Source organism: Physeter macrocephalus, chromosome 14 (assembly GCF_002837175.3).
Source record: "Physeter macrocephalus isolate SW-GA chromosome 14, ASM283717v5, whole genome shotgun sequence".
NCBI classification, from domain to species: Eukaryota; Metazoa; Chordata; class Mammalia; order Artiodactyla; family Physeteridae; genus Physeter; species Physeter macrocephalus.
Window position 1 is genome coordinate 100840661 of NC_041227.1, and position 22105 is coordinate 100862765.

The following is a 22105-nucleotide window of genomic DNA, read 5'->3' on the forward strand; positions in this document are numbered from 1 at the left end:
GCTTAGAAATCTCTTCACCCAAATATCCAATTTCATCACTTGAAAGTTCTGTATTCTACAGAACACTAGAACATGACAACAGTTCAGCCAAGTTCTTTGTCACTTTTTAGCAAGGATCACCTCTCCTCCAGTTTTTTGTTCCTCATTTCTGTCTGAGACCTTTTTTTTTTAATTTTATTTTTTATTTATTTTTGGCTGTGTTGGGTCTTTGTTGCGGCGAGTGGGTGCTACTCTTCGTGTTGGGTCTTTGTTGCGGCACACAGTCTTCTCACTGCGGTGGCTTCTCTTGTTGCGGAGTACAGGCTCTAGGTGTGCAGGCTTCAGTAATTGTGGCACACAGGCTCAGTAGTTGTGGCTCGTGGGCTCTAGAGCACAGGCTCAGTAGTTGTGGTGCAAGGGCTTAGTTGCTCTGGGGCATGTGGGATCTTCCCAGACCAGGGCTCAAACCTGTGTCCCCTGCGTTGGCAGGTGGATTCTTCACCACTGCGCCACCAGGGAAGTCCCTAAGATCTTTTTACCCAACTGAACTTGGGTTCACTTGCCCACCACACAGTAAAGCCAATCTACTGACACCGGGTTGTGGTGAAAGAAAGCATGGCCTTTATTTGTAGGTCACCAAGCAAGGAGAGCGGGCAGCTAATGATCAAAAAACCTGAACTCCCCTGTGGCTTTCAGGCAAGGGTTTTAAAAGGCAGCATTAGGGATGAGGGTCACAGAGTACATGATCAGCTGGTGGACATTTTTCTGATTGGTTGGTGGTAATGTTCAGGAATCTTAATCATCAACTTTCTGGTTCCAACCAGTTTAGGGTCTCCTTGTGGTCATGCTTGTGGTCAGCTTGTAGTTACCATCCTCCACTGGGTTGGGGGGTCTTAGTTTCTGCAGAACAACTCAAAGATACAGGTCAGACTGTTATCTGTATCCCTTCAGTGACTTAGTCCTGTGACTCCATTGTTCAAGCTATTATTACTTCTCTTGCTTGACTGCTTTCCTTTGTTTCTGCATTTTCCACTTCTCTAATCATTAACTGCTTGAGTCTGCTCTTTGGCCAAACAAGTGGGGGACACAGAGGGGTAGTATCCAGGAAGGCTCTGCAGAGTCCCACTTGGTTTCAGTCCCCCCTTTTCTTTGATATTCCTCAATCCTGAGGGGAAAGGGGTGGGACAAGAAAGGGAATAAAGTTTTGGATAGAGAGGTTAATTATAAACTCTGCAGGGGAACTTGGTTTTAGGGGGACTTGGTTTCAGTCTCACCAGAATGGCCTTAAGCATTCATATTCCTAACCTACATTCTGTTCATGATGTATTCTTTAAGATGACAGAGACTCTCTCCATAGCCCTCCTCTTGCTAAACTCTCCCCAGAATTGCCTTGATGTCCATATTTTTGCCAACAGTTCCTTAACAGCAGTCTAAGCCTTTTCTATCAAGTACCTCAAAACTCCCCCCGCCTGTACCCATTACCCAGTTCCAAAGCTGCTTCCACATTTTTAGGCATTTATTATAGCAGCAGCTCACTTCTCAATACCAAATTCTGTATTAATCAGCTTGGGCTACCATAACAAATATCACAGACTGGGTGGCTTAAACAACAGAAATTTATTTTCTCACAGTTCTGGAGGCTGGAAAGTCTAAGATCAGGGGTCTGGCAGGATTTGGTTTCTGATGGGGACTTTCTTGGCTTGCAGATGGCTGCCTTCTCTCTGGCTCCTCACATGGCCTTCTGTGTGTATGTGGGGAGCTGGAGGAGAGGTGGCGAGTGCAAGCTCTCTGGTGTTTCTTCTTAGGTGGATGCTAATCCAATGGCCCCACCCTTATAATCTCATTTAACAGTTGTTACTTCTTAACTCCAAATGCAGCCACACTGGGGGTCAGGGCTTCAGCATATGAATTTTGTTAGTGACATTCATTTAGTCCATAACAGAAATGTAAATACAGTTGACCTTTGAATAACTTAGGAGTTCTGGGTGCTGACCCATAGTAGAAAATCTGTGTATGACTTACAGTCGGCCTTCTGTATACAAGGTTCCTCCATATCTGTGGTTCCGCATCTGAGGATTCAACCAACCTCAGATAGCAGATGGCTTAGTCCTCTGTGTTTACTACGGGAAAAAAAATCTGTGTATAAGTGTACCTGAGTAGTTAAAACCACGTTGTTCAAAGGTCAGCTGTACAATGTGAAATATTCAAGTTTTCCTACAGACTTGGTCTTCATCAAGTCTAACTTAGAACCAAGCAGACATCTAGAAATCACCATAGATCCTTTTTTCTTTCTTGTTTTTTTTCACAGCTAATTATTCATTGAACTCTGTTCAGTCAACTCTCGTATCTCTTGAATCTGCCTTACCTTACCTCCCTTTTATAGTTTAAGTCCTCAACTCTTGTCTGAACTAACACAGTAGCCTCTCAACTGCTCTTTATGCTGCTTAGCTGGTCTTTTCCCAGTCTTTTAAACACATTAATATGAGTGTGAACATAAATCTGATTGTTATTTCTTTGTATAAAACTCAGGAATAGCTTAGAGTGTCCTTCCATGCAGTTGCATCTGATATCTCTATCTAGGATTAAGTTTGGATGAATATTAAACAGAAAATATGTAAGATATAGTTCTTTATTTTTCTCATAAATCTGGAGAGAATATCCAGAGGTTGTATGGCAAGTCCATGGTCATTAAGCTTTTTCTGTCTCTTTGACTTCACCATCTTTAGTGTATGGTTTTTAACTTCAGGTTCACTTATAGTGTAAAATGGCTTCTGGAGAGGCAGCCATCCCATCTTGAGATCCAGGTGGGAAGAAGAGATAATAGCAAAAGGACATTGCTAGCTATCTGGAGCTTTTAAGGTGTCTTTTTGGAGCAATTTCTATTGCATTTCATTGGCTATTTCTAGTTCCATAGCAAGGGAAGCTGGAAAGTATAGTCTTTTACGTGGGAACATTATCACCTCGAAAAAAGGATTCTGTTTATCTGCCAGTTATCATTCCAACCTCATTTCCTGCAGCTCTGTTTCTTGTACCCTGTACTTCATTTATATCAAAGTACCTGCAATCCCCTGATTATCTATGCTACTTTATTATTATTATTATTATTATTATTTTTTGGTACGCGGGCCTCTCACTGTTGTGGCCTCTCCCGTTGCGGAGCACAGGCTCCAGACGCACAGGCTCAGCGGCCATGGCTCACCGGCCCAGCCGCTCCGCGGCATGTGGGATCTTCCCGGACCGGGGCAAGAACCCATGTCCCCTGCATCGGAAGGCAGACTCTCAACCACTGCGCCACCAGGGAAGCCCCTACTTTACTATTTTATATATGTTTTCCTTACATGGATTACACTTCTGCCCTTTTTGGCCAGGTGAACTCCTATCCTGCAAAGGTCAACATCTCTTGGAAGCCTTTCTTAATTACCAGCTGGGACAATTAATCACTCGCTATTTGGGGACTCCATTTTAATACCTCCTCTTTAACATTTCCTGTCTGGCATTGCAGTTATTTTGGTTGTGCCTTTTTTCTCTACTAAATTTTGAAGTATTAGAATGCAGGGACTATGTCTTACTCATTTTGACTGTGCCTGACACATAGTAGACATTTAATAAGTGATTGTTGAAAAAAGATCAGCTAAAAGTACAATTTAATAACAGCTAAGTGGAATGTTATTCTTGTAGGCCACATGCAATTAGGAACTGCCTCTAAGAACTACAGATAATGAATATATAGGGTATGTGGACTATAACATTAAAATGGAATTAGAGAAAGTTCTGAAATCCCTGGTTGAATGATTTGAACATACATATTGCTTAAAACAAGGTGAAACAGAATTAGTGTTGATAGCTCTGCTTTGTAAATGAATTTTTGTAAATGAATTTTTTTTTTGGCAGATTATGCTTCCCCCTCCTCTTTTAAAACAGTTATAAACAAACTAACAGTTATAACAAACTAAGTCTGTTTCATCTTTGATTTTCTTTCCCACGGACAGTGTGTCCATTGCCTTGCTAAGTTGTACTTCATTATACAAGTCAAGTTGACTGTGAGAAAAGAGAAAATATTCATTTAAACTTTCAGGAAGAAAAAATAAAATAAAATAAATAAACTTTCATGAAGGAAGGCTCTCAATGGTCTTAGAACCTCAGATCAGGAGTAAAGCTAACCTAATTTTTTTTTATCCTTTTGACTTGGAATATATTTTCCCTCCCTCCCTTCTTTCCTTCCCCCCTCCACCCTTCTTTCTACAGATTTTAGATACCGAAGTTCTTTGTGAAGAAATAGATCACAGTCTTCTCTCCCCACCTCCCCTTTTTTTCTCTAAGGCTAGGTTACTCCTAATTTCTGAAATGGTGCCCTTAGATGTAGTACAGATGGGATTTTGATCTCTCCCAATGGGGTTGAAAGTTTAAATCTTCAGTTTAGCTCTCTTTGGCTAGAGGTAATGGTTTATTATTCCTGAAGGAGAGTTGTATGGTTGACTATTTTAGGGCCAACTTCTTTAGTAACGCTTTTGATGGAAGTACTATTTTCTTTAGTATTTACGTATCCAACGTGTGTTACAGAGATTTGTAAATATTTAGAAGAGTAGTATAAGATGTGAAATTCTTCAGATGCCTATGGAGAAAAGAAAACCCAGTACAGATGTAATACTTAGTATTCATGTTTATGGCAGATTATATTTTCAAAAGATAGCTATGACAAATATCTCCCAGCCCACAAGCTGGTTACAATGTGACTTTGACACATTGGAATCTGTGGTTGCTCCTCTTGAACCTGGGCAGGTTTATGACTGCAGCAGAAGTGACAGTCTTGTTATTTCAGCTTTTAAAATTTGGGATACCAGTGGAATGTATGTTGATTTCCTGTGCCTCTTTGTCTAATTTTTTCTCTCTAATCTTTGTGTTTTCACTTTGTTAACTTTCTTGTTCTATTTGCCTTCTTTTCCTCAATCTTGTTCTCTTTCTGTTTCCTGTATCATTTCTTTCTTTGGCCAGGGAGCGAATGATGGGCATTTTGGTAGACATTTTTCCATAATACTGGAGATCTCAAACTGAGGCCAAGTGGCCCTTCTTCCTTCTTCTCTGTTATCAGAAAATGAAATGAAATGAGGAGGGATGGACTTGTACGAGGGCTGATGTATGTCTCTCTAGCTTTCTTTTTCAAATTGTAAACTTTTTCAGTGTGGAATATGTTGTGTCTATATGAACACTGAGCACTTAATAGAAGTCTTAAATTTAGTTTTTCATTAGCTTCTAGATTTGCATTCCTAATTTTAAAAATTTACACCTTATTATATACTTCTTTCACACTCTTACCAGAATAACTCCTGAAAAAGTAAAAACTCATTAGCATATTTATCACCCTAGATAGTCCTTCCACTTCTCTTCCCATACTTTTCTGTTTTGCAGTCCCCACACTTTACATTCCAGCCTCTCAAACTGTCCTCTAAACATCGCTAACATCTTCTGAGTTCTGTGTCATTGCTCACTCCCTTCCTGATACTTGACATGTTCTTCCTGTCTCCCTGTCTTATACTCATTCTTAACTTTCTAGTATGGGAACTGACCCCCTTTTATGAAACTTTCCTAGATTCCTCCCTTGTAATCTTTTCTTCTGTACTTCCATATCACTTGTTTATACCCTTTAGGCTATTTATTACAGTCTACTTTGTGTTATTGGTATGTTACTTATGTATTCATTTATTTAGCAAACATTTGAATCCCTGGGTCCTACTTCCGGAGACTTCAATTTATTGGTTTGGGATGGAGCCTGGGCATCAGAATTCTTTAAATGCTCCTCAGTTGATTCCAGGATTAAGAACTAATAGAATAAAGATATAACACAGTGCCCACCTGGCCTGTGATAAACACTCAAATATTTGTTGAGATTTTAAGCTTTTAAAAATCCAAGGACCATAGTTTATTTTTGTATCCCCCATAGCACCCAACACACTATTGCCTACTATTGTATACAGGTTTTCCCTATTATCCGAAAGTAGAGCATTCCTGTGACACCTTTTGTAAGCTGAAATGGCATAAAGCAAAGAGGCAGTTACCTTAGGACACATCTTGCTAACAATGTACAAAATAAATTGAGATAAAACATAAATGCTCACAGACATAGTTCAGAGCCAGGGCAGCTTGATGCTGAGATGCTAGTGTAGTTCCCAGGGAAGGAGCTTGGCAATGCCACTCTTGCTGCTTGGGGTGCGTGCTGCCTCTATAATAGCTCTCTGCAAAACAAATGCTAAAAGCTATTTTCGCCTTTTTTTGTAAAAGCAAAAATCCTCTTTAGATTTCTTTTGATTAGCGAAAACAGGTGCTAACGTAGGTTTCTCATAAAAGCGAAGAGGCATAAAGTGAACTTTTGAAAAGCGGGGGATACCTGTATATAATTAGGTGAAATACATAGTTCTTTTCAGTTTTTATGATATTTCATGTAGTTGCAGGGGCCATTCAGAATATGCTTGGATTACTATGTAACTAGAAACTGCTAGACAACCGTAAAATGTTTTTTCTGCCTTTTTTTTTTTTTTTTTTTTTTGGCTGTGCCTGCGGGGCAAGTGGGATCCTAGTTCCCCAACCAGGGATTGAACCTGCACCCCCTGCATTGGAAGTGTGGAGTCTTAACCACTGGATCTACAGGGAAGTCCCTGTTTTTTCTGCTCTTGTTTGTATTTTTTTAATAAATTTTAAAATACCCTCTAGAGAAGTCTTGGATTTACTGAACTCTAAACTAGTCTTGTGTTTGATCTATGGGTTAAATATAGAATATGAGCTCCATTCTTTAATCTGATACAACGTAGTCTTCATAAAATGTGACTTTAGTTCAAGTATGATTAGGAGCCTTTATAGATAAATATAATAAATATAGCAAATGAATGTACCCATGCTTTGAGTAAATATAATATTTAGCCCAACCTATCGCCAGTGCATGCAGCAGAATTATCGGATTGAACCTCTGACCTATTCAGACCATATGGCTCCTGACTTGCTTCTTTTATGTGATGTTGATAGCAAAATTTGTTTTACAAAGGGAGGTTTTATTTTGTTCATAATTTTTTGGAATGTTAATAACATTTTAATTAAAAGTACTTATGAATACTGATACTTATGTGACTAACCTGGCTTTGAGTAAGACAGCACTCTTGGTCAAATCTAATGCAGTTGGCCCTCTGTATCCACAGGTTCCTCATCTGTGGATTCAACCAAGTGTGGATCGAAAATATTTGGGGGAAAAAATGCTAGAAAGTTCCAAAAAGCAAAACTTCAATTTGCCATTCCTGCTACACACAGACAACTATTTATATAGCATTTACATTGTATTTACAACAATTTATTGATACTTAGCATTTACACTGTCTTAGGTATTATAAGGAATATAGGGATGATTTAAAGTATAGAGGAGGACTTTTGTAGGTTACATGCAAATACTACACCATTTTATATAAGGGACTTTGATCGTCTGTGGATTTTGGTATGGGGTGGGGGTGGGGTGGGTTTGCTGGTCCTGGAACCAGTGCCCCGAAGGTATTAAGGGTTGACTTGGGTACGTTCTTTACAATTAATGACAATACTTTCTGTATGCTTGTCTGTCAAACCTACAGAAATTGCCTTCCTCTTCTTGATATTTCCCTTCCTCTTCTGCTTGCTCTCTTATCCTTCCCTCCCCTTTGTTCCAGTGTTAGGTGGCAGCTGGATCTGCTGGGATGGTAACATTAGTCTATAGGTAAGGAGGAAAAAGGATAGGGGAAGAAAAATTTGTTGTTGTTTGTTGGACTTTTACCTCCTTTCTCCAGTCCTCATTTTCACAACTTTCCTCCAGAGTTAGGAGTAGAAAGTAAACAGGGGCTGCTCTCATTACTGCTAGAAATCTCCTCCTCCCCAGACTGTCATTATTGGGCATCCATTATTTTTCTGTCTTTGTTTTATACATATATGTATATATATACATATATGTATATACGTATATATATAACATATATGTATATATACATATATGTGTGTGTGTATGTATATATATATATATATATACATATATATATGTAAGTGACCGTGTGGATTCGAACATATATATATTTTGTTTGTACCCTTAACCATTTGGCCAGAGGTTGCCAAACTTGGCAGCTGGTGGGCCATATTTAGACTGCCTGTTGATTAATTTTTAAAAAAATATTAGCTGCTAACACTTTTAATGTGGAGAGATTTCACAAAAAATTTATATTCCTGGTTTCCTCATTGCCACATTGCAGCATAGGCCTGGAACTTAGTAGCAGCTTCACGCTGTAGGAGGAATATGTGCTCTCTAGGGTTCCACAGACTCCTCCTGGCCCACTTCATCATTTATATTACCCTCCTGCTCCCTGTAGGTATTTCCGTTTTTGAGGTTTGCATCATCAGTCTTTACCACCACCAGTAATTCCTTTTATGCTTGAACTTGTGTTCCAGAGCAGAGGAGCTACAGAATATTTTTATTCATACAGCTTTTCTTCCCAATGTGAGGTCTGAGAATAGTCAAGTGTAAAGGAGATGCCTTATGTTTCTGGTCTTTTGAGTTGGAATTACACATATATTTTCATTTATTTGGACAATATTTATTGATAGTGATGGTAAAGGATCAGATGAAATGTGGTTCAGAAATAGCGGAGAGTATTAAAGAAGCACAGGTTTCTTGTCAGCGCCCACAGCCCTGAATATGTAGTCCTTCAGCGAGACATAGACTGCCTGGAGTGAATTCAGTGTCCTTGCCTTAGCTCACCACAGTACACTGTTGCCTTTCACCCTGCTCCGAAAGCCAAGTGATGAGAAAGGGTGGGAAAGTCTTGGATGAGAAGGTGTCCAGGAAGCACAAAGTTGTGGTTACAATTAACTCAAATCAGCCATGTTAGTCACAGTTATAGCAACTGATATAACTTGTAAATCTTACTTAGCTCAGAAGACTACCATTTTCTCTGAAAAACTGGTGATTAGGTTGTTTATGCTGATAAGTTGCTATATTAGGTTTATTATAGATCAAATAGGTCTTGAGAATGTCATGCTATAGATGATCAAATGTAAAAAGAATTCACAAGGAGATCTTTGTAGAAAGTATATATGCAAATAATCACTAGATGCACCTATCTATCTGTTTTGCTCTAACTTATGCTTAGTAATGTAGTTTTAGAGCACGCTTTCCCCTTTTTAGATGTTCTTCCTCTGTGCACAACTATGTCTTTTATGTTTACTATATTGTCATTGTTTATTCATGAGTCTGTCTCTTAGCTCTGAGTTCCTTGAAAGCAGAGTTGGAGGTCTTATTAGTTTTGTGTTCCTCATGGCCTAGCACAGTGTTTGGGCATATGATCAGTAAGGGCACAGTAGCCTTTAATTAATTAATGATTGGTTGATTGATTGATTGCATTTCAGGAGGAGCGTCTTACTGGAAGGATTCTGTTTCTGTGGTGAGGACCATAATCTTTGTTTTATCTCTGTTTCAGTATTTGCCCTTTCTGTGTAATTGCTTTTACTTTTGTGCTATAATCATTACATGATTATCAAGTACTTTCGTTTTCTTACCATATCTTGGTATTTGATTATGAGTTGCTAATTCTCACTAATGGAATATTTTGAAAACTGAGATGTCTTGAAATCACCAAGGTTTTTTGTTGGATGAGATTTGTGTTAAATTCTCTTGAAAATCTGTTTTGATGTGAGAAAACAAAACTTTCTCCCTTGGTTCTCTGCCTTGGGTGTTCCCTTGTCTTTCATTCACACTTACTTCCTGTTTAAGGAAGGATTTTAGTTCTGTTTCTGTAGTTTTCAATAAGATTCTGGTTAGTTTCTTGACTCTTATGACGGTGTTATAGGTGGACTTGAAATGCTTCTGCAGTTCCTTAGATTAAAAAAAAACTAAAGTAAAATCAGCCCTTGAGATATATTTTTTGAAGGTGAAATATCTCTAAGCTATTCCCATTGTGGTCAAATATATTCGTTTACTGTCCAAATGTATTAGTTTACTGTCATGCTTTCCTTTTTTATTCTGGAGTCCTTCATTTCTAATCTAGTCTTGTTCTCTAGGCTTATGCATAGCTGTCCTGCTGGGATATCATATCATAATCATCCTGGAAATTCCCTTTTCCTCTCTCATGCTACAGTCAGTGCTTCCTGGATCCCTTTTCTTTCCTTTGTTTACCCCTCATTTTGTTGTAGGACATTCTCCTGTAGCTTTCTGGAAAAGGTACAGGAGAGATTGTTTGTACTTTTTCCTTGTTATATTTTTATAGTACCCTATTCTTATTTGGATGTAATTTTGTTTTTCTCCTTTTCTGAGAATATTTGGAGGTTTTCATATTTTTTTCTTCTTTCTTCATTATTTCTGTTCACCCTTCCCCCTTCCCCCATTTGTTTGTTTTGGTAGCTTTCTTTTTGGAATCTTCCTCAATTTTTGGTGTTCCTTGGCAGTTCATTCATTTTTTCAGTCTACTCTATTGATATATAATTTACATACAATAAAATGCACAGATCTTAAGTATTCAATTTAGTAAGTTTTGACAATCACATTCATTTTTGTAGCCACCACCCCAGTCAAATATATAAGACATTTCCATCACCTCAGAAGAGTTCCCTCCTATCTCTTTGCAGTGTCTGTTCCCTACAGTTCCAGCCACATACTCCCCACTTCACCACCTGTCAACCACTGTCTTTGACATCACAGCTAGTTTTGCCTCTTTAAGTCTTTTAAATACCGCAGTCGTATGGTATATGTTCTTTTGTGTCTGGCTTATTTTGCTCAGCATAGTTTTTGAGATCCACTTATGCTGGTGCATGAATCAGTGGTTTCTTCATTTTTATTGCAGAATACTATTCCATTGTATGGATATACCACATTTATTTATTCTTCTGTTCAAGGATCAAGGGGTTGTTGTTTCTAGTGTTTTTGCTATTGTTAATAAAGCTCCTTTGTATGTTTCTGTATAGTATTTTCTTGGGTAAATAGCAAGGAGTGGAATTATTGGGTCATAAGGTAAGTATATGCTTAACTTTATAATAACTGCCAAACTGCCTTTTTATTTTAAAGAGTGATGCATTAAAAGATTGACTGGAAGACTTACATGTTTGAGTATATCACTTGTTGACTTGTGGATTTTCCTTTTTGGGATTTTCCTTTTGGGAATCCAGCCATTTCTAAAGGGGGAATGGAGACATTCCCCTCACCCCATGTCAGTAACAGTAGGTCTTTCTTCTAGAATCATTTACTTTCTTCAGAGAAGAATCCTCCTTGATTCTGCCCAGGTGATATATATGTGAGAATAGGGCAAGGGAGGGCAGCTGGATGCAAATGCTCACTTAATCTTCACCTTTTTTCATACCTCATTGTCCTTCCTATAGCTCTCAGCTGAATCTGGTGTTTCCATGTATGGAGGCTTTCTGTGTCAGTGTCTCCAGAGAATGTATCTCTGGTTTTTGATATATATCTACATCTAAAAGTGATATGCGGGGGTGGGTAGATGGTAGATTGGTGCGTGACTGTGTTGTGCTGCAAGGGACCCGAGAGTCTAAGCACTCCTCATATAACTTTCAACCAATTTCTCTTCAATTCCACCTTTTACCCTCACCCCTTTTTTTTTGGTGGTAATTGGTACAATGAATTCGAGTCTTTTTTGGGTGCTCTAGACAGAGTAAGTTAGTTCACTTTCTTGTTCACATTTCTCAACTGCTGGTGCTTAGGTTTCAATTTTATTTTATCTGCTCAGGTCAGTCACTCCTCCAGACACTAATGTTCCCCAGGAAAAATTGACTGCCTCTTAGATCCTCGGTTCTTTTTTCTCCTATTCTCTTTGTCCTTGTGAGTTTATGTCCTTTTTTATTCTTACTGTAATTTTGGTGGAGTCTTTGGAGAGAGAGGAGATAGAAAAACCACACGTGTTCAGTTTTCTATTTTTTCCAGAAATTGCTTTTTCTTTCTAAAACTAAAATAACTGCATTAATATTATGTTCTCCTACCCTAAAATTTTACTAGGCTTGATTCTCTTTTGTTTTCCATCTTGCCTGAATCTTTATTTTTAAAGTTTTCAAAGTTTCACTTGTACAATGAATGCTTTTATGTATTCCTTATCTACAGATGAACTAATTGTTAGCTTGTTTATTTTGAATAAAAATACTATTTATTTTCAGTAAATATGGATCTCTGGCAGTATTTTAGTGTCTGATAGTTTCTTTTGTGCATATACAATAACTTATTCAATCTGTCTTCTGCTGATGGACATTGTTTGCTTTTACAAATGCTTTAAAAATCTTGTACGTACATTTTCTCCTGTTATAAGGGAATAAGTTCATTAGTCATCTGGTTGCTATTTTTTAACATATTACCAAACAGTCCTTCAAATATCTGTAACCAACAGTGTATGAGATTATCATTTTATATCACAATGATTGATTTTTCTTGTCTCCTCCACTAGACTATGAGCATCCTAATTTGTTAGTAAAACCATTAATGAAAATTAGGCTTATTGAGGAAATAAGTATTCCGGTAGCTGAAGTAATTTCTTCTTTTTTATTGTAATTTATAAAATGAGCTTTGTTCTGTTTCTCACTTTCGCATTCTAAAAAGAAAAAAAAATTAGTAACTTGGGGCTATTAATATTATGAATTCATTTTTTAATGAATTAAGCACCTAGTATTCATACTTTTCTCTAGCTGCTTATTCAAGTATTAGTTCTTATTGTTTTATCATTGCCCTACAGGTTGTTGAACTCATGAACTTTCCCTCCCTACCACAGACTTTCATTGAATGATAATCTATGTGCCAGGGCACTCGTTAATCTTTATCTTGCTGGCCCTTTCTGCCTTACTTGAGACTGTAGACCAGCCCTTTTTCTTGTCCTTTGGAGACTACACTCTTGTTTTTCCTGTTCTAACTATTCCTTGTCGATCTTGTTTGAGTATATTTTCTTTCTCCACAGGTACTGTAAGCTTTGGTTTCTCCCAGTTTTGTCTCTGTCTCATTTGTGCTCTTCATTCATGGCTTTAATTGCCACCTATAGGTTGATGACTCTCATCAAACCTCTCCTAAGCTTTACACTCATAATTGTAAAAACCCAATGGATCTCCCCAAGGTTCCTCATTTTCAGTATGTCCTTATCAGAATTTATCATTTTTTTCTTCCTCACTATTTTATTTAAAAAATATTTTTAAAATTTATTTATTTGGTTCTGCTGGGCGTTAGTTGCGGCACGCAGGATCTTTGTTGCCGCATGCGGGATCTTCATTGCGGCATGCAGAATCTTTAGTTGTGGCATGCAAACCCTTAGTTGCGGCATGTGGGCTCTAATCTAGTTCCCTGACTAGGGATTGAACCTGGGCCCCCTGCATTGGGAGTGCGGAGTCTTAGCCACTGGACCACCAGGGAAGTCCCCACTTCCTCACTTACTCTTTTTCATACATTCCCTTTCTACATGCTAATACCATCCTTCAAGTTTCCCAGGATAGAATCCTGAGTGTTATTCTAGATTGCTTCTACTTTTAGTCAAGCTTCAGATTCTACTGACTTTTCCTTCTAAATATTTCACAGATTTAGCTCCTCCTTTTCTTCTCTTAGTAGCAGTCTATCTTTTGCTTCCACATTTGTTCCATTCTCTATAGAACTGGTAAACTATCTGACTGTGTCCTGTTTCCTGTCTGCCTGGAGTTTGTATCTGAATTGTGTCTGACGGAATCCCTTCCTTATTATTGACAGAACCGAAATTCTCTGAATTGGTCAATGACTGCTTTAGGTTTATCACTTACTACTCCCTGCCTTATTCATTTTGTTCTAGTAACATACAATTCTCCATATGCTCTATACATCATGCTCTATGCATTATACTTTGAAACAAACTATTATGTCTGCCTGGCATGCCCTTGTCCATTTTGCCTGGATTAGCCTTTAAAAGTTTAAGTAATCATCCTCTCTGTCCAGAAGTCTTATCTTTCTTCTCTAGCATGGGATAAAGGTACCAATTCTGTGCCTCCATAGTGACGATTGTACTGACCACATAACACTAAAGAATATTTATTTTTCTGTCCTTGTAGACAGAGATTGTTCTACTCAGTGGAAAAAAGGCTTCAATGCCTAATGGCATTGTAATGGCTCAGTAATTTTTTTTTGAGAGTGGGTGTCTAAAAATTATAGTTTATTAGAATCATCTATTTATAGGTTACTGTCTTTGTAGATGATGACACAGTCTAAGCTAAACTTAGGTGATGTCTTCTGCATGGATAGGTACGTGCTCAAAGAGTAGAAATAATATAATTTTTATCATCCCAGAGGCAATGAGTGCATTGCTGCTAAAAACATATTAATGCCAGCGTCTAAGGCCATTTAGCTTACTTGCTAATTCGAAGTACTTGTTACCTCTTCCTTACCCCTGCCTAAAATTTGTATGCATAATTTAATGTTCTGTCATTTGAAAATAGTGGGTCAGGGATTTGCATATTTATTTTCTAGATTAGATTTGAAAATATTAGAATTATGAAAAATCTTTGTGTTTATTTGACTTATTTGGAAAGAGAAATAATATTTGCCAATTTTTATTAGGAATTGGGTTGAAAAAATGTAAAGATTTTGAGAGATGACTTTTCTCCTCTAGTTTCTTACCCATCTTCTCTTTCTGAATTTCAGTTACAGATGTAGAGCTGAAACGACTGAAAGATGCCTTCAAGAGGACCTGTGGACTCTCATATTACATGGGCCAGCACTGCTTCATCAGAGAAGTGCTTGGGGATGGAGTGCCTCCAAAAGTTGCTGAGGTAATCTTTCTGTTCTAGGTTTTCCTTTGAGATAGTTACCACCAGCCTGAATTCTTGAGGGTTCTCCTGGTCTTGACAGATTTAATCTTCCCTACAGTTATTTTTCTTGCTGAGTAGGTTAACAGATCTTGTTTTAGATGTCAATGTGGCTGTGTTCTTAGAAGCCAAATGGGAGTACTGCAGAGCTGCAATTCTGCTTCTGTGTACTTCTGAGCTTTAATAGCCACTGATTATTATGGGACCATTTATATGACTAGCTTCTTATTCTTATAAACTTCATCACTCTGACATAATTTTTATGTTGGGAGTATTTTTAGAAATTTTGAATTTAAAACCTTTCCATATAGTAAAACCTAATTAAATTAATTCTGTAAAATTAAATGTTGTACATGAAACACTAGCTTATTGGAATTTGTAAAGGCTTATTTAAATTCTACTAAAAATTTTTAGGTAGAGATAAAATGAGCTAAGTTGATATAAATATCCCCTTTCTAACATTAAGTTCACTATTTTATAGGTATATACACAGATATGTATTATGTCATTCAAAAGGTGAAATGAGAATAAAATTAATAAAACAGTGAAAATTATAATAAGAATTTTAAGCTTGGTGTATTTCATAAAACCTTGATTCACCATTCCTAATTAGTGACAGTTGATATTTCTAACCTGTGCTGTGCGCTTTTGAATCTTACGGTTTACGTAATATAGAAATTACATTTATTGCTTTTTTGTGTGTTTTAATCTTTTTTTTTTTTGGTGGGGATATATATTGCATTAATTCTGTTACATGTATTCTTGTGTAAAATTATGTACTTTCTTGCTCTGTCATTATTTTGGATTTATGACAGGATTAGTTTTTTTCCTGATACTATTTATTGGGTTCTCTTTTTCAGTATGAATTCATCTTCCTATTTTCTTTTAATTTATTTGTCTTAAATGCTAGTATAATATAAAAATTTGGAATTCAGAATTTTTCATTTTAGGATATAACTAGCAATTTAATGAGATAATATAAGTTGCCCATTAGAGGAAGGGATTTAAACTGAATCCATAGTATTTCAAGCATGATGCTTCCAAATTCAAATGTATACTAACTTGAGCCTTTCTTTCCCTCAGCTTCTTCCTTAAAGTCAAAACTGTCAGTCTCTGTAAATTCATGGTGCTGGGAAAACTTAGGTCAGAATATCTGATTTATCTCTTTGGATCATGTATAAAGATTTACATGTGTACATCTACACACCTATAAACAGATGTCCATTCAGGTCCTTGTCCATTTTTTAATTGGGTTGTCTTTTTATGCTTGAGATGTAAGAGTTCTTTATATATCCTAGGTCCCAGTCCCTTATAAGATACATGATTTGCAAATATATTGTCCCATCACTTTCTTGATGGTGTTCTTTGAAACAAAAAACTTTTAAATTTTGATAAAGTCCAGTTTACCTGTTTTTCCTTTTATCACTTGTGTTTCTGGTGTTGTGTCTAGGAAGCCATTGCCTAACCCAAGGTCATAAAGATTTACTCTTCTGTTTCCCTCTAAGGATTTTAGCCCTTACCTTTAGGTCTCATCCATCTTGTGCTAATTTTTGTGTATGGTGTGACGAGTCCAACTTCATTCTTTTGGAAATAGTTCGTTAGTCGTCCTGTTACCGAGTCTAAGCTCCTGCTGCTCGCCACATGACAGGTCAATAAATTGAGAGACGTGTTGTGGGGGCAAGGAATAATGACTTTATTCCGAAAGCCAGCAGAACAAGAAGATGGTGGACTAGTGTCCCAAAGAACCATCTTCCCTGAGTTAGAATTCAGGCTTCTTTTATAGTAAAAGGGGAGAGGGTATGGCTGGTTGTTGCAGACTTCTTGGTGCCTTTGTTCTTGCAGCTGTCCAGGAGGTCTGATCACAATGTTCCTAGACCTCCTGCAAGACAAATGTTATTCTCTGTTCTGCAACTTTTTATCTCTATATGAATGAAAAAGTGTTATACCTTTAAAAAGTCAGAGCCTTGAGAATGGGCTATCTTGTATATTTTAGGCTATAGGCAACATTCTTTTACAAAAGGTGCAAAGCCTGCATGACTAAGCACAGGCAACAGAGCGCAAAGGTTAGAGCTAAAGGAATAGATTCAATATGGAGTCAGGTTTATTCTTCTCTGTTATAGTCCGAGCAACTGTTTGTTGAAAAGATTATTCTTTCCCATTGAATCGTCTTATCACTGTTGTTGAAAATCAACTGATCATAAGCATAAGGTTTTACTTCTGGATTCTCAATTCTATTCCATTTCTTTCTGTGTCTATCCTTGCATCAGTATCATATTGTCTTGATTACTCTAGGTTTATAGTAAGTGTTGAAATCAGAAAGTGTCATTTCCCCATCTTTCTAATTTTTCAAGTTGTTGTGTCTATTCTGGGTCCCTTGCATTTACATATGAATTTTTGTATCAGTTTTTCAATTTCTGCAAAAGAAGCAGCTGAGATTTTGATAGGGGTTGCATTGAATCAGTAGATTGATTTCGGGAGTATTGCCATTTTAACAATATTTAAGTCTTATGACTCACAAAATTAGAATGCCTTTCCATTGATTTAGATTTTTAATTTCTTTCAGCAATGTTTTATAGTTTTCAGTGTACAAGTCAAATGTCCATCAATAGAGCAAAATGTGGTATATCTAATCTATAGAATGGAATATTGTTAATAAAAAAGGAATGAAGTTTTCTGATACATGCATGGGTGAACCTTCAAAACATTCTAAGTCAAAGAAGCCAAATACAAAATACCATGTATTTTTTTATTCTATTTGTATGAAATGGCCAGAATAGCCAAATCTATGGAGACAGGAAATAGATTAGTGGCACTTTGTTAAAATTTTAGCTGATTTTTTTCTTACTCGCTTGCATGATAGCTGCCTCTTCCTGCTGTTGTTTTGGAGGAATCTATCTTTCTTGAAATGTCAGATACAGGTTGCCCTGTTAACTCAGCTCTCCGATATGCTCAAGAAATGTAATATGATAGTTAAATAACTTTTTCTTGTTTTTAGGTTAGGAGTGACACTCAGGCTTTCTACATCTAAGGTGGAAGTGGAACTCCCTGGAGCGTCATTTTTATGTGAATATTTCATAAATTTCATTTCACCCAAAATTATTTCAAGAGTCTCTGTCCTTTGGACTATCTTTTAAGAATCATCACTGGCTAAAATAATTAAAGTATTGAATAATTGTTTTATAAGAATGATCTTAATTTTAAATTGTAAAATCCATAATGATCGTTTCAAATTTCAGTTTCATTGTAGTTAACACTTTTTTGTGTGTAAACTCTAGCACAGTATTAAACACAAATAGAAATTTTATAAATGCTTTTAGTGATGATGGTGAACTTCATTTATCCTATTATTTACCGACCTAGGTTTATTTTAAGTGAGGAGGAGTACTATTAGCATGTGAATATTGATTAGTACATATAACACTGTGTAAGTTTTAAAGTACTATAAGGAACTAAGTACTTCTGTCTTTAATCTCTGGTATTTTTTCATGAAAGGATGTCTTTATAGTGTCTCATACAATAATCTCAAAGGATGAGTGAACCCCATTAAGCTCAGTTCTGGAACAGTTCCAGCATTTATATAAAATGAGCTTGTAGCTTATTTCAGGCATCTCTCCAAAACAGGCAGGTTAGTAGATAGACTTCAACTTTTGTGTGTATTTGGGAAAGGGAGAGATTTTATGAGTATGTTTCATCTTGCAGAGTACAAAGTTATTTGCTAAAGAGGAAATAGTACATTTTAAGTAAAATGGAAGTATAGATCTGGGCAGATAGTTTTGAAGTTTGAATTTAAATGTAGTGGGTAGGCTGACTCATAGAATGGAGGATCTGTATTCTGTAGTTGCAGCAAAATCTTGTTAAATGATGGGATTTCTAAACAAAGTGATTAGTTGCAAAGCTAAGGAAGTAATCATTCCACTGTATATGGCTCTTCTGCGATCTTTCTTAAAATCCTTCTAAGAGTTTCCTATGATAAATTCCAAGACAGGAATTTTGGATAAGGAAAAATAACTCAAAGCGGTTTAAAATTTTTAGAATCAAAGCATTGATTTCATTTGACTCATTATTTTCTAGGATAGATTAGTGTAGTTAATATTTTGATGTAATTCTGATCTTGCTTATAATAATAACTGTGTTATTTGAACAAAATATTAAATGAATGGAATTTGAGGGAATTGAGAAAACAAGGTCAAAACAAGGTGAATAGAAAACTGTGTTCTACTTGAAATTGGACTTTTCTGAACCAGGGCCACTAACTCTTAATTATTCAGTGGTTTTTCTTTAGTGTGTCATCCATCTCCCAACCCCTACTGCCCCAAAGAAATCTAATGACAAAACATTTCCATGTAGTATTAATTTGTTATCATTTCCTCTTGTTTTCACATTCACTTAAAACTGGTTTTCACCATTTACAAAATATGCGATGCAAGTGAATTGATAGTTGCTACTCCTTAACTATTTCTTTTAACTGGAAACTCTTAAATCTCTATCCCAGGATTGATTTCAATTCTGGATGGCTATCTAGGATAAAAATTCCACTCCACCTTCCTCCATAAAGCTGTCTCTGACAATTTTAGCCCACACTGTTTTTCTCCCATCCTTAAACTCTTAACAGGCATTAAAGCCTGCCTCTGTACTATGTAGTACAATGTTTTCATTAGATAATGACTAATTGTTCATTTAAATCTTGTCTCAACTAAGTTATGATTCTTGACGGGCAGACTTTATGACTTTTAAAAAATTGGCCCCCGAGTGTTGTGCGTATAACATAAACTCAGTGAGTATTTTGATTTTTTTGTTTTGTTTTGTTTGTAAGCAATTGTATATTCTGCAAAACCCTATTGTAAGAATGACCAGGACGATGACCAGGAAACCATACTCCTAAAGTCAATTAGCTTTGCTAGCTTTGCAGTCTTTGAACATTTAACCTTTTCCAAATTAGAGGAAAGTGCACATTTTAAGCAAAAGCAATCATAGAGCCTGGAGTGTTTTTAGACATAGTGGTCAGCGTGAAAACAAGCAGCTGACTAGTAGGATATTTTTCCATTAGTGTTGGTAAATTTATGCTGAGGTATTCATAATGCATTTAGATGCCCCTTGGGACTAGGGACATGCATTTATTGAGTTGGCCAAAAAGTTTGTTCTGGTTTTTCAGTAAGATGTTATGGAAAAACCCGAACGAACTTTTTGGCCAATCCAATACTAGACAGTCTAGGTTTAGGGGGACTGTCTGACCATAGAATAATGATTTGTGATTGTTTTTTTGTTTTGATGTTAGTTGATCAGTATTATTGATTACATCCCTTTATGTTGGATTTACTAGCATCATGGATAACAACTTTCTTGACAACTCTACCCATTGTCAGCTCCTGATGCTGTTGATCATTGACTATTATAATATACTAAAATAATATGTTTATATCAACCAGAGAAAAGCAGCTAATGTTTTCATGTTACATTAAATCCTAGTCTTGACATTATGGCTAACAGTAGAACACTAAGCAGGATACTGGTTTAAAATCTTTCTCTGGAACTAGAATCTGTAAAATATCCGCTAGTCTTTATCTTAACTGCATCACTTTCGTTCAGTGTAATATTCATGCTAGTTCTTAAATTGCATTGTTGTTGGGTTTTTTTTGTATTTCTCTTTGTAAGACCAGACAAAAAAGATTCCAAGGGCTCTCTTAGATGAAGATAATAACAGAATATATCACTCCCTTCTTGTAAAATTACATATGGACTTTTAAAAAAAATATGCATTATTGTCTTGATGGTTCTTAACTGCCAAGTTTTATCCTAGAGCAATATTTAAACAGTTTCATAAGCTATTGAAAAACAAAGTTTATAGTAGAAGAGCTGACATGTCATTAAGCATAATGGGACTAGGGAATTCCTCGTATAAAACATTACATCAAATACATTACATAAATTATAAGTGTTCTAAGTGGTATGCCAGATGTCAAAGAAGTTACTTATATTGGTACTAAAAAATACTCTTATAGAAAATAACTTGTGCATAATCACTTATTTTGAATCCTTGGTGTATTAAGTGAGCCACTGATGTGACTAGTGTAGTAGATGATAAAAATAATTGACAACCTTTTCAAGTCAGTCTTGATAAGACACTTCTATCCAATAGCATATTCCTTAATTGGCATTATCAGGTAAAATAAGAAATGTTTGTTACTTTTTTTTTTTTGGCTGTACTGGGTCTTCGTTTCTGCGCGCGGGCTTTCTCTAATTGAGGTGAGTGGGGGCTACTCTTTGTTGCAGTGCGTGTGCTTCTCATTGCAGTGGCTTCTCTTGTTGTGGAGTGCAGGCTCTAGGCGCGCAGGCTTCAGTGGTTGCAGCATGTGGGCTCAGGAGTTGCAGCACATGGGCCCCAGAGCACGTGGGCTTCAGTGGTCGCGTGTGGGCTCTAGCGCATGTGGGCTTCAGTAGTTGTGGTGTGTAGGCTCAGTAGTTGCAGCATGTGGGCTGTAGAGCGTGTGGGCTTCAGTAGATGCGGCTCGCAGGCTCAGTAGTTGTGGTGCGCAGGCTTAGTTGCCCCACGGCATGTGGGATCGAACTCGTGTCCCCCTGCATTGGCAGGCAGATTCTTAACCACTGGACCACCAGGAAAGTCCTGTTACTTGTTTTCTTGATTGTGATTATGGTTTCAGTGGTATGACATGACGTGTGACAAAACCTATCAATTGTACACTTTAAATATGTGCAGTTTATTGTACTTCAGTTATTCCTCTAAAACTTGGTAGAACATTTAATTAGGTGTACTTTTTGAGCTTTTCAGGAAGAATACTTATTCTACTTGGAAAAGTGAGCTGGAAATATAAAAATTGACTATTGACAGACATATGATTTCCTTTTTGTTCTTCGTTAGGATTTTGGATTTTAGTTCTAACTTTATTATTTACTTCATGATCTTTTCCTAGTCATTTAAGTTCTGAGGCAAAAGAACCTCCAAACCTTCCATCAGAATTATTGTAGGAATTTAGGTATATGACCAGCTTGACTATAATCAGAAGAGTTTGAAGTGCAGTTAAATTGTTTTATTTATTTATTTATTTATTTGGTTGCACTGTGTCTTAGTTGCACCTGGCGGGCTCCTTAGTTGCAGCTTGCCGGCTCCTTTAGTTGTGGCATGTGGGCTCCTTAGTTGTGGCTTGCCAGCTCCTTAGTTGTGGCATGCAAACTCTTAGTTGTGGCATGCACGTGGGATCTAGTTCCCTGATCAGGGATCGAACCCGGGCCCCCTGCATTGGGAGCACCAAGTCTTAGCCACTGTGCCACCAGGGAAGTCCCATGAAGTGCAGTTAAATTGTAATGTTCT

General features: G+C 36.9%; 1 protein-coding gene across 1 annotated transcript in view; it reads left to right on the top strand.

Moving 5' to 3' along the window:
* Window positions 1-22105, top strand: part of USP32 (ubiquitin specific peptidase 32) — a 207523-nt gene that overhangs the window by 46826 nt on the left and 138592 nt on the right. The window contains exon 2 of the mRNA XM_024127662.3: window positions 14615-14742. Within this exon, the coding sequence (XP_023983430.1) occupies window positions 14615-14742 (128 nt within the window). The remainder of the gene's footprint in view (window positions 1-14614; window positions 14743-22105) is intronic.